At 35.4% G+C, this 13,695-nt stretch overlaps 1 protein-coding gene across 3 annotated transcripts in view; it reads right to left on the bottom strand.

Moving 5' to 3' along the window:
- IDE (insulin degrading enzyme) overlaps window positions 1-13,695 on the bottom strand; it is a 51,869-nt gene that overhangs the window by 8,691 nt on the left and 29,483 nt on the right. For 2 of the 3 annotated variants that reach the window (XM_054276636.1, XM_054276635.1), the window contains exons 15-20: window positions 11,431-11,575; window positions 8,725-8,835; window positions 7,324-7,444; window positions 5,703-5,794; window positions 3,306-3,417; window positions 2,086-2,253 (exon numbers count right to left, since the gene is read on the bottom strand). In XM_054276636.1, coding sequence (XP_054132611.1) covers window positions 2,086-2,253; window positions 3,306-3,417; window positions 5,703-5,794; window positions 7,324-7,444; window positions 8,725-8,835; window positions 11,431-11,575 — 749 coding nt within the window. Of the gene's footprint in view, window positions 1-2,085; window positions 2,254-3,305; window positions 3,418-5,702; window positions 5,795-7,323; window positions 7,445-8,724; window positions 8,836-10,761; window positions 10,907-11,430; window positions 11,576-13,695 lie in introns of all 3 variants that reach the window. The other variant, XM_054276637.1, reaches the window with a different exon arrangement.

Below are 13,695 nucleotides of genomic sequence, written 5' to 3' on the forward strand. Positions count from 1 at the left end.
TCAAAGTTTTTATCTGAACAATTTAGGAGTATTACTGTGAGTGCATCTTGAATGTTTCCATTTATATATCCCAGCATTTTACACAGCAGCATGACACTGCTGATTTATGTCCTACTTCTGATCCACTGTACCCTGCAGAGTTTTCTACAAAATTGCTACCTAGCCAGTTGCTTCCTGCCTTGTATCTGTGCCATTGGTTGTTCCTGCCAAACTGTTCCTAACAAACTGCATCTTGTCTTCATTCAAGTCATGTTTCCAAAATGTCAAACTAATTTTAAATTCTAACTCTACCTTCCCACACACTTGCAGCCTCTCCCAAATTATCTGAAAATTCAGTGAATACCCTCACTCTTCTATCATCCAGAATTTTGATGAATACAGCATGGAACACTGGATCAGAGCAGAGCTCTGCAGAACACCATTTTCCAAATGAACTATTCTCCAGGCATGACCTTCCAAACTCCTGTACCCAAATGTGTAGTTCTTCCACCTAGATACTTCAGTAACTGTCTCTCAGTTACCTTCTATGAATTTAGAACTAGCTTGAAAATTTATTCCATGTTTTCCTGGAATTTGAATTAAACTGACTGATTTATAATTTCCCTGCTTTTTCTCTCCCCTTTTTTAAAAAGAAACATGTAGCATTTAGCTGTGTCTATCTTTCCAATACCTTATCATCCACAAATTTTCCATTATAAGACTTCTAATTCCAGGATTTCCTAATTTCATTCTTTGGAATAGAATGCAGAGCTCATCACACCTTGAACTTTTTAAAAATTTCTAATTTAATCTGACTAATCTGTTATTTTCCTGTTCAAAAGTAAGACATGAACTTTGATCCCCAGTATTTATTAAGTGAAAACTGAGTAAGCCATCCTGAATTTTCTGATGATTTGAACACTGATTTTTTTCCATCATTGCCAACTTTTCTCCCCCACTTTCTCATACTGCTTAACCATTTATTGAAAGAATTCTTGTTACTACTTCTACTGTTTAGCAAACTTCTAACTCTTTAACTTCTTTTTCCTTAAGCTTTCTCAGAAATCTTACTAACAATTCCATGAAATTTACTGGATTTTGATGATATTTCTACTGTCTCCCCTCCTAAGTGTTGTGAGCTCTATTATTTGGCAATTATGAAGTGCTGGACTAAACTGGTTCTTCCTCAGTTCCCCCCCAACTTCAGCTGTTACTTTCAACTTCTATACAAAACCAGCCACCAGAACATTTCAAAATCCTGTTAAATAACCTGGGTCTATCCTATTTTCAGCAGGAATACAGGTACTTGAAACTCCTGTGATGAATATTGTATGGCTGGTTCTGCCAGTTGCTCACAAAAAGCCTAATTTTGCCTGACATCCCTGGCAGTCATCACACTGAAATATTTGTCTGCTTCTCACCTTTGGAAAACCTTTACTCCTCCTCACCAGTATTACAATCATGTGAGCTGACATGCAAAGTCTGTGTCTCTCCTTCCTACTCTGTTTGGAATAACCTCACCAGTTCTCAGTCTTACTGGTTCAGGTAACAATTATTTGTACTTATTGGTGAATAGCTATAATCTTAAAAAGCCTGAAATGTATTTAGGTCCTCACCAATACAGTAGATTACCACTACCCACACAGTAGTATTTCTAATTTAAGCCTTACAATTTAACAGTTGGACTCAGTGATCTTAGATGTCTTTCCCAACCTAAATGATTCTGTAATTCTACAAATCTTGAGGTGCACCTAGAAGTACAGTCACAAGGAGGAAACATCAAACTACTATTGATTCTTAAAGAAGATCTAGAAATTTAGGGGACTGATCCAATCTCCTTTTGGCAAACTCTAACATGAAGTTTTCTGTACAGTGATCACACTTTTTTGAGTTGGAGCTGATTTCAGATATTTCAGACATCTTAAAAATCATGCCTGCTTGTTCTTATTTTAGACTCTGTGCACAGTAGAATTTCTTTGAGTCATCAGCAGTTAAGATGATTTGCATTTAGCAAGTGCCCTTGAAATGGCATTCAGTAAGCAGGGAGAGAGCACCTCCCCAGCTCCCTGTGGCACTGGTGTGCACACACAGCTGCTGAGAACTCACCCAGCTGCTCCTGGGTGCGCAGCGTGTTGAAGCACGGCTCCGAGATAATCTGGCAAAAGAGCTCCAAAAACATATTCTCAGAAGTGCTCTGCATGTCTGTCTGGTAATAGATTTCAATGCCACAGTTGTTATGAACTTCATTTCTCTGTTGATATACAAACCAACCTCCTGAAAGACAAAGTTAAAAATGGAAGTTTATGCAAGTGTACATTCTTACTGTTGACAATTAAAAACATAATGGGCTAAGGTTTGTAGAATGGACTTATTATAAGTGGTTTAGGACTGTCAAAGCAGAATTTCCACTAAAAGCATACTTTTCATAAGACAAGAAAAGAATACATCATTTTACCATCAAAATGTTACCGCTTGGAAATATTAGCAAGTAAATTGAAACTGGCTGCTTTTCTTCAAGCAAGTATTTTTGGAACTGCAGTGAAATTCTGCATAGGCTCTACTGTGTAAACAGTTTCTAAAGACAATCTGCCAGAAATTATTATGAACATTAAAAATAATTCAGCATTTAATATCAACAACTTCTTTTGTATATGGTAGTTCCCACAGATAATCAGCTAGGGGTAATTTATCTTATCTGTACAGCTACATATGTCACCACTCTCAGCAATACCTTGAACCTCCTTTTTATAAAAAACACTTTTTTCACTATGGAAGTAAAAACATACAAGACCAAAAGACTTTGTGTAAGGAAAAAAAAATTATTTGTGTAAGAGCTTTTTGTTTTTGCAAAGAGTCATAACATGCAATTCTTAATGGTCAACTGACACTCAGAAATGCTCAAAGAATGGTGTTTACTCAAATGTATATACTCTGTGTAGCAGAGACTGGGACAGGGCTCTTATTTCCATAAATTATAACAAGTGACTTGGAACTGAAGTGCAGAATTGTATGATCATAGAAGGGCTGTGGGTTGGCAGCCACCAAAGATCATCCACGTCATCCCAAGGAGTCCAATTTACATACACAAATTAAAAATGAAATCAAAGTAATTGCTAAGTGTGCTAGAAAGGTCATGTATTAGTACATAAATTTATCAGTAAAGCCACACCCTAACTATATTTCTGAATTTTAAGTTTAGAATACTTGAAGCAAGTTTGACTTCAAAACACACTCCTAGCAACACAGTAATATGCATTTAAAAATGTGAGCAAGGAGAATCTCAATTTAATGTGCCTTAAATATCATAAATCAATCATTTAACTTACTGTCAGGAAGCTGCACTTCTCTGTACCTCACTAGCTGACTGGGAAGGAGTGGCTTTGTATGAGCATGCTCAATGAGAGTGTCCTCAACCATCTGCATAATTCCTAATGCAGCCTGGAAAAGAAAACATAAGAGGATTTTTAATGATCATTAGTTATTCTGTATTTAACAGCAGCGTAAGACTTTCCAATTACTGATGGTGCTGTGAGAGAAAAGAAAAAAATCAGATATATAAAGCAGGGATACTGTAATTCAATACAAATACAGTAGAAGTTAAGTAGATGAGAGGAAGAGTGAATATGGAGGGCAAGAGTTTTTTTGTGTCTTCATATTTAAACTGTCTACATGTTTAACTACTCCCAATTCTCCCCAGTGCTTCTGAAATTAAAGATCAACGGGTTTTTTTCACCTTCCCTCCACTACTTGATGTGCTCATCTTTCAAAGTGAAAAGGAGATATCTCTCAAATTTATGTCTGAGAACAAATGGCATTTCAGTAGATGAAAATTTTAAGAAAACAAATGGTTAAGGTAAAGGATGCATTTCATTGATGTGTTGGTGGTGTTAAGACTCATTGCACAAATACTTTCTTTTATTTGATGGATTACAGTAAGAATTAGAAAAATATCTATAAGGAGTGAAAAAAATCCAAAGTCATTACTTTCATTCAGGGATTTAACCTCAATAGCTCCATCTCTTAAGGGTGATGTGTTCTTGTAGCCTGCACACAGGAAATTACAGGAACCTGCTCAAGTAGTTTTGGCTGAAAGCTAAAATGTCTCATTCTGCATTGCCATAAACTCACAACACAAGTGATTTTATAAAAAACATGCAAAAGGTTTGAAAACTTAATAAACATACACCCTACCAACACATCCAAAACCCCCATGCAGTATCAAAGACAAAAAGATAGAGGTCTAAAAATAACAGTTTAAAAAGTTAGAGAAAAAGACTATTTATTCTATCAGTCAAGTCATCATATTAAAATACTGACAATAAGACTGCTCAGACAGATGTTCTGAACAGGATTAGTTTACTTTTCATCCACTTACAGCAAATAAATAAAAGAAATTGTCAAAAAAGCCCAAGCATCAGAATGAATTTAAAAAAAATAGGAATTTCAAGCAGCTATATAAATCTAATTTTTCAAGTCCAGATTTACTGAAAAATTTTTTCATGATTGAAAGGTGTCACATGACAATGTAAATTTTGATTTATTTTAGTTGGAAAAATTTCTTAGGTCCAGGTTAAAATTGCTGAGTTTTATCAGTGATTATCACATCATGGGTACTAAAGGACAGACAAGTTTTTCTACTTTCTATTGAGGGAAGTCTGCAGATAATTTCTAAACATTACACAGCTATGGGTACACCAGGACATCTTTCCCAGTTCTTTAGCAGTAGGACTTTCAACAGCCACCCATTATGCCAAGTAAAGAATACACTTCTCTGACATAACTGCATCATCACGGAAATCTAAAAAATTCTGGGCATTCAGTTCTATTTCCAAAAGCAACTGACTTTTGTATACAAACATGTAAGGGATAAGGAAGGAAAAAGAGACTATTTTTAAATTTCTCTGCAAGAAGAACACTCTATAAAATTTTTTAACAAATACTTGAGACATTATTGACAAAGAAAAGTTTGTCTCTCCAAGCTATTAGCTCCTTCCTATCTTATTTTTTCCCACTTTACAAATTAACTTTTTCCTCCATACACTCAGCAGTCACAAGCATTGTCTGTAACAGTCCTTGCTAGTAAACTATCCCAGAGCTGTTCTAACACAAAATATTGTAAACAAGCCTTATGAAAAAAGAACACAAAAACATACAAAATAGTATTAGAATTTGTATTGGTACATATATTAAAGTATTTCTTATGAATTCATATGCAAATACAAAGTGTTACTATTTTAAAGGAAGACAAAACAAATGTTTTCTGAGTTTCACTCCCCTGAGAGCTGACACGTGGCTTTTTCGTGGTCCACCATGCCTGTTTAGCTATGTGCAAACTACTTAACTGGAAGGATACTGGATTCTTAAATCTTTGCTAGTTATTCTGAAGGTTTTCAGTAGAAAAAAGCAAGATTTGCAGCACATCACTCCTTCTGCAGCTTGATCACAGTAACATGCAACATAGACTTTCAAATAAAATAGACTTTCAAATCCTAAGTTGCTTTTATTAAATTTCCAAGAGCAATACAGAGGCAGCACTTAGCCTACTAAAGTTAAAGTGGAAAAAATTACACTCTCATACTCCTATAAAGATAAAAAAGTACAAAGTTAAATTATGAAATCACATTTGGCATAACTGCTTCAAGAGCTGCAAAGATTAAACCAGTGCCTCATTTTTATGCTGCTTTTAAATAAAAAATGTTTTATTAAGAAAGTATCAAACCAACCTGTTTTGTTATATTGCCATGGAGAAGAGCTTCAATGTGTAACCGTGACAACAGCTGTGCTATGAAGGCCTTGAGACGGGGAAGGGTGACATCTACAATACATATTTAGACAGTTGAATCACTCAAATGCATTTTTAAATTATGAAGGACCTAGGTCAAATCATCATTAGATACAGTGCATTCTCAGAGGAGGAGAATTCTGTCATTAGGAAGAAGTGAAATCTCTCCTTAAAAATGCAGCACTGGAATGCTTCCAGGTCTAAATTGCAGCACTCATCATATAGTTTACTCCACTTAGAATTCACATGCTGTCTTGACCCAGATTCAGAAAAAAAAAAAAAAGAAAAGTTAAAAAAAGCTGCCTTTCCAATCATGCTGAACAAACACTCATTCTCCAGAGAACACACTTGCAATCATTCAGGTGGTGCTCCAAGGAAAAGCCTTAGTTATTTACTAAACAAGCAGCATGTAGTTTATAATGCTCAAGAAAGACTCTGCATTTACCATTCAGACTGAAAAAAAGAACCTCAAGTCAAATATAATGTTTTACTATTAACTTTGGAACAAAGAGTACACAAGAAAAATATTTTGGCAATATATCCTAGAGGACACATGCACAACACATACACACACATTCTATCCAGCCTGTCCTTGCAAAGCAGTTTTCATACACAGTGCAAAATACAGTTTAACCTATAGAATCAATGGAGTAAGAGGAATGATGGTTGGATGGGGTATTCATGGATATGTGTTCTGAATCAAATCCCTCAAATACAAAAGTCAGGTATTCTTCTTGAAAAGAATGTTGGTGTATTCCAAGAAGATATTACAAGACATTTTGCAAACTGTCCCAGGAACAGCCTTTTCATACAACGCAGTAAAATACAGGTAGAGAAAAGTTCTTCAGTTCTACATGCACAGAATTACCACAGAATGGTGTGGGTCGAAAGGGACCTTAAAGATCATCTAGTTCTGACACCCCTGCCATGGGCAGGGACACCATCCACTAGGCTCATTGCTCAGAACTCCATTCCATCTGGACTTGAAAAATCACTTAAATCTCATAATTAAAAATTTCTTCTTCCTTCAAATATACTGGGGCACCCACTTTGTGTTAAGAGCCACAAGGTTTTATTATTTATATATTGTTTTATTATTGTTGCCATCATCTACAGAAACTGCATATTTTTTCTTTATTAGCTACAGGTCTTTATTATCTACAGAAACATAAGCTAGGATTCCCCAGCCATGGAAAAAACAAAATAGTTTGCACACTGGGAAGTACAAGGCAGATACACTCCAGTGTGCCTGTAAGATGTCAACTAGAGACAAATGATTTCACCAATGTTGATTAAGTACTGGATTCACCATATCCAGGTTCATGTACCCCCAAAGTTGGTAAAGTTTTGCCTGAACTTTTATCTGCAAGTTTTGCCATTTGAGACCTTTTCCATGAACTACTCTTACTCTCTTGAAACTGGAGGGCAAGAGCAGCACAGCCAGCATCAGCTCAGGCCTGGTACTGCAGGGACTTCCCTTCAATAGTGAGCAGAGTTCAAAACAGGTACCCTCAATAGTTAGGTAACATAAGGAAAAAAATAATAAAGTGGCAGAACATTACCATCTAGAGCTTCTTTTAATTCATCTTTGGTCCAAGCAACTTCAGTCATCAGGAGTCGGAGATAATACATTGCATGCTGGTGAGGTTGTTCAGCCCTGAAGTTGTTAAGTGATCTCATGTACTAAACCAAAAAAATCAGGTGCAAGTTAGAAATTCAGAAATAGACTTCTAAACATATTAAAATTGTACTCTCAACATCAAAAATATACAGCTCAGGTATTAAGAACATTCCCTTGCTTGTTAGAACTCTAAAAAATTGTGTTATATATCCTTAGTAATAATGCAGTCTTCTGAGCCTTTGGATTAGGCAGAAACCATTAAGATGGTTGAAATGTGCATGAAATCAAACTTGTCCATAAAATTAATGCCTAGAAATTAAATTATTGCAGTAAACAGGAGTTTAGATCAAATTTCCTGGGTAGTTGTTCTACCCAGGAAATTCACCTTCTATGACAACTGACCAGGGGTGGGAGAATATTGCTAATAGAAAATGTATTTTTCTCCCTGTCACCTACTTTGGCTGACTTGTTTAGACAAAATCTGGAGCATCTGGAAAATTCTCTGCAGGTTTTGCTGGATAAAGGACGTATGAGAGAAGAACCAGGGAGCTTCTGCAAAAAAACTCCTTTCTAGTCCAGCTGTGCTTTTACAAAATAAGCAAAACCTTTTTCCTCTACCAGAGAAACTGGAAAGTGCAAACTAATAGTTTTGGCAAGCTGTAAGCATTTCCTATGTAGGAAAAAAGTAACTCATTTCAGGGCACGAGTGACCATGCCTCAGGTTGCTGAGGAAGTATCCTTCCTTCTGTCTGCTCCAAACAGAAGCCCAAAGTTGGTATCTCCCTCATTTGTCTGGCACAGACATGAGGAGAAAACTGCAATCCCCCCAGCTGGTGTAACTGCTAGAAATCAGCATGTACCAAACCAGGTGGTTACCTTTGCACCAAAGGATCAAGGCCCAGGAGCCAAGACAAATCCAGGGAAAAGAAATGTTGCTAACTTTTTCAACACTTCCTTTCCCCTTTCATCTATTTCCCACTTCTTTTATGCCTAATTCCTACTGCAGCCTTTCCAAATTCCAAAAGGGATTTAAAGCTAAGACTTTCCCCTCCATCCCCCTACTTCAATTTCTACTCCGACCAAAGCAAGCTGTGCTTCCTTGATACATCATAAGAAAGACTGACTAAAAAAAGATTCCAAGACCAGTTATTTTTAACCAAAGAATGTTACATACACAACTCTGAGAAACTCACAGCCACAAAAAAGGAAAAAACCATCTGAAGTCCCACTAACACAGCATTTCACTCTCTATTTCCACAGACTGTCAGCCCTCAGATCTCCTATCAGGTCAATGCATTGAGTTTTCAATTACTCCAAAATGGGAATTTCTCATGCAGCTTACCGCTTCCTTGATAATTTCAAATCTCTTTTCATCGATCTCAAAAGTAGCCATCTTCTCAATGATCTTCTTGAGCAAGATGTGTTGCTTGTCGTTATAACCTTTTACAGAGAGCTATGGAAAAAGTGCAGAAGTTGCTTTAAATGTGGAAAATAAAAGAATAAACCCATTACCAAGTCTTGTACAACGCCAAGAGAAACGTGCTTTTCAATACTTACGCTAAATTCACCATTACAGAACATTTAATCATTCTTCAGTTAAATCCTTTTACCCATCAAAAGGTAACTAACTGACAAATACATGATTGCATATTTGCATAGGAGTTCTAAATGCACAGAATTCATGGAATTTCATGTTGATGTAAGTAAACTGTACTCAGAATACAGATATTTAATGATTATAGTCTTGGAGTACTTGAAACGGTTTTAATCTAGGTTTCCTCACTTTAGTAGTGAGGTCTGAATTCACAACTTTCTAAAATTTACTTCTCCAATTTACTTTAATCCTTGATTCATATCTATGTTCTTGATCAAAGAATATTTAAGGGGAAGTAAGCAATACTACACAAAAGGGGAGCTATAAACAGCAGCACACCTTATACCCAGAATGCTGCTGAGCTAAAACATCAAGGTAGTCATCCTGGAATTGTGATGACACATTGACCTGATAATATATAGTTTTGAAAGCATAAGTGAAATAGACTTGTTCATTTAAAAAAAACAAACAAAAAACTTAAAAATGACTGTATGATTTCATCAAGCTATAGAAAATTTCTCTGGCAAAAAGGCATTAAAAGGTCTTTTTTTGCAGGGAAAATCTTCAAAATTTGGTATCTCAAACCAGGAATTTGACTTGATTTGTGCAGTTTAATTAGAAGTAAAACTAAACTTTAGAACACAAATCAACATATAGAATTCCTGCTTTTCAGTAGGAAGAATATAGTCTTCTGTTGTTGCTGAAACACAGCTAACAATGGATCTGAAGACAAAGTTATCATAAATAAATTTATGACAAAGGTTGGTATACTAAATTAGCATAGGAGCCCAAAGAGTTCAACATTCACCACGGGTGACTTCTCAGAGTAGCACCTGCCCTTGCTCAAAGCATCAATATACTCATTAATAAGTTACACTTATTAATTATAAAACTTCTTACAATATGGAAAATAATATTACAGGTTCTCAAATAATATTTAAAATAACTGCGACTTAAAATTAAGAAAATTACGAACTTTTTTTTTTTAAGGAATTAACCCTGATCATACAAACATCAGCAAGCTTTGAAACTGAGGTTAACCTCATGTTTGCAGTAAGTCAGGTGAATGCAAGCAGGAAATGATATTTGTGCTTGATTTTAAAAAATGCAGCACTCTCTCATGTAGAAAAGGTAAAGACAATACAGAGTACATTCTTCTGCTAAAATGCTTTGGAAAGTAACACTTCTACAGGGTGGTTAACAAAAGCTTTTAACCAAACTTCAAGAGAGACTACTAAAATCTCCTATCATAAATCTCATAAGAGAAGCTGAATAAGAAGTAAGAATTTATCATAATACCAGTATTTATCAAGTATTGTCAATGCTTTATAACAGATTTTAAAATGTGATAAAAACAAAAGAAAAAGGCATAAATATCCAGCATTGCATTCTAATGAACACATGCACAATCCATCTCCACAGCTCACCACAGTAGAATTAGATAATTATAATAAAATCTGTAAAGCTGAGGATTCATTCAAGAGAAAAGTTAATATTTTTATACAGAAACCAGCAATACTGCTTTCCAGATTATCATGCAAGCAAGTAAAAATGTGAACCAGAATGCAACAATTGCACTACACACGTTCACAAGACACTGCAATCTTAAACAGGTCACTCAGTACTGATTGAAATACAGTCTTGCATTGCCTTCAATTCATGAGATATATGCAAGGAAAAAAAATCATTAACCATCTCATTTAGAAATGCAGAAGTCCAATGTTTTCTCCAAGCTCAACAACTCCCAAGCTGTTTCATTTCCTCCTGCGTTCTTTTCTTACTTACAAGTATTGCATTCATTCCTGATGCAATGCCATAGACCAAACCTGAGAGGCGTGCTGCATATGTATACTCTTTTAAATCATCCTTCAATAACCTGATAAACAGGTATGTCATGTTGCAATGGAGAGGATCAGCATAAATGTAGCGACTAACAAAAAGAAAAACAAAAGAAATGCTTTGATACCTCAGGCAGTGACAAGGTAATGGATGAAGAAACATGACTGAAGAGTATGTATATGCAGCCTCATGATCAGTAGTTCTTGAACAGGAAAGCAGAAGTACACTATTTATTTAATAGCACAAAAAGGGGGTCTTTTACCCCATCAGTCAGAAAATCTTTAGTAGATATCTGACCAACAAATATGTAAGTTTGGTTTAGGGTTGTGGGCTTTTTTTTAATGGAGGAAGAAATCTTACAAACTAATTAATTTCACAAATTATATAGACATAAAGAAGAAAATTTGCTTAATGTGAACGAAAAGACTGTTGAAGATTTTTAATGAAATTCAACTTAAAATTCAAATCAAAGAAAGGATGGCTAATAACCAAGATCAAAAAGACTAACAGCCTTTATTTTTTTATTTAGAAGTCCTTCCATCAAATCAATATAAAAATGTTGATGAGTGGAAGTAGTTTCAAGGCTCTAAGCTTTTCCTTGACTTGAGTACTTACATACATCCCATAGATGGTATTTTGGAGATCATAGTTCAAGCCAGCTAGTTCTGCTGCATATGCATACTCGTTGAGGGAGTCTTTGAGTAGTTCAAGGTACAAATAGGCCATGTTACAATGCAAGGGATCCACGTAAGCAAATGGGCTGGAAGAAAATGTTGAAAGTAAAATATGCAGTTTAAAATTATTTCTCTGTTTCTTTTGGCCTTTTAAGTTTGATCTGAAGGAAACAGTATTTTCTGGGTTTTTATGCTGATGGATCCCATTCTGAAGGACTCCTATTTCGAAGCCAAATATGAACACATCTGAAAAGTGTTACTTAGCTTGCATATGGTTTGATGACTAAATTCACTCAGGATCCCAGAGATTTTCTATTTATGTTCATAAATCAAGACAGGTTTTATTTACTTAGCTGCACAGTCAGAATTCACCAGGAGTAAAAGAAACTAAATACACCAACATAGTTTAACAGACCAAAATAAAAGTCCATGTACTTAACATTAATTAATTAATACTCATACACTATCAGTTTCTATTACAAAAATTAGGAGATCAACAATTTTTGGTATGACAATATGCAGTACATGCCAAGGTCAGCTTAGGAGATAAGTCTGTGTATCCATTTTCTTACTGTTGTAATTTTTTGTGTTATTTTTTCAATAGCAACAACTCTCCAAAACCTACTGTTGCATTAGGAGCACATGATCATACATAACACTTGTAAATTTCTCAAAAAGAGAAATGCAACTCAAAGACTCAAGTAATGCTTCAACCACGCTAATTGTTAAATACCTGTCTGTTTTAAAGATTTGAGAAGACAAGTTATTTGTACTATATGTATTGGTAAAATCTCTGAAGTGCATGTAAATTCATTCTCAATGTCACAGATATGATCACCAGTATCTGAAGCACTGGCTGTCAGGATATGGCTCACAATTCAAACCTGACTTTTTCCTGAAGCAGTCAGATATTCAGGCTATTACATATGTTGACATCTATACAGCAGGGTATGCCACTGTGTGTATCAACACCAACACAGTAAAACAAGATCACAACACACCAACTGATTACCAAAACACATGGCAAAGATATTTTTAAGAAGGCTCCTCATAGCTTTTAACTTCTCCTTCCTTTTAGGTTAAGAAAAGGAAGCACAGGAAGATATTTTAACAAACTAAATTAATAATTTCAAATATATGTATTTGAGAAGCAGAGCCTGCTATAGTCTGAAATCTTAGCCCAGATTAAACAAACAGGTCAGTAAAAAAGACAAAAGAACTTGTCTTTGCATTTCTCCCTACAATGAGAATTTCCCAAAACTGAGCAATTTTAATATGCCAAATGATATAAATCCAATTACTATTGAATTTTTTAATTAAGACCAAATTCAAAGTGAGATGTAGGTCAATCCTATAAACCTTCCTCCAGACTCATTAAATTCTTTCCCGTTTTTCCCAGATTTAATCAGTTTGAGTGATTACTATGTCTGTATCACTTTTAAATTCTGTATTCTCACTTAGCTGGCAAAGGCCAACTGGGAATTTTGAACAAAATCAAAACTACTAGATCATTAATCCTCAAGTGAAAAATAACAGAAAACAATTATTACAACATTGTTCTGGGAGTTGCTTCCTATTATTTGACAGTTTTGTAAACAAATGCTTATTTCTAGTTTACCTTTTTTTCACTAGACTCAAAGAAGTAGAACAACTCAATCACTAATGATTGAGTTGTTGAAAAAAACCCCATAAAGTCCAGTCCTTTCCCCTTTCAAACAGCAGTAAGTGACACAGCCGGAATCAACACTGAAGCGCTGAATCTCAAAGCATTACCACATTACATGGTTGTTTTACTTCCTTTTTCAAAAGGATACTTTTTGAGCTCTTAAGTTGCAATTCATACAAATGAAAAAGCTTATCATCCTCTTTTAGGCTGGGCAGTATGTCAGATGTTTTTACTGTGATGTTTCTTTACCACAAGGATGCCTGGGTTTTTTCAGTTTTGGAACAAGAGGTTCATACACATACTGTTCCTGGGCAATTTGTATATTTAAGGGAGAAACCAACCTCATCAACTTCCTCTTAATTTATCTACACACAACTGCTACTACAACATCTGGACCAGGATTCTTTCAATGTTTCATGTTGAGCAGGGCTGCAGGCAGAAGAAATCCTCCTAGATTTTGTTATCATACTGAAGCAGTCTGCAGTGTGAACAAACTCCTGTAATCCACTACAAGGCAGCAGAGGCTTCATATTCTGATCT

This window comes from Melozone crissalis, unplaced genomic scaffold (genome assembly GCF_028551555.1).
Source record: "Melozone crissalis strain CALT ecotype California unplaced genomic scaffold, PUWL_Pcris_2 ptg000019l_1, whole genome shotgun sequence".
Lineage (NCBI taxonomy): Eukaryota > Metazoa > Chordata > Aves > Passeriformes > Passerellidae > Melozone > Melozone crissalis.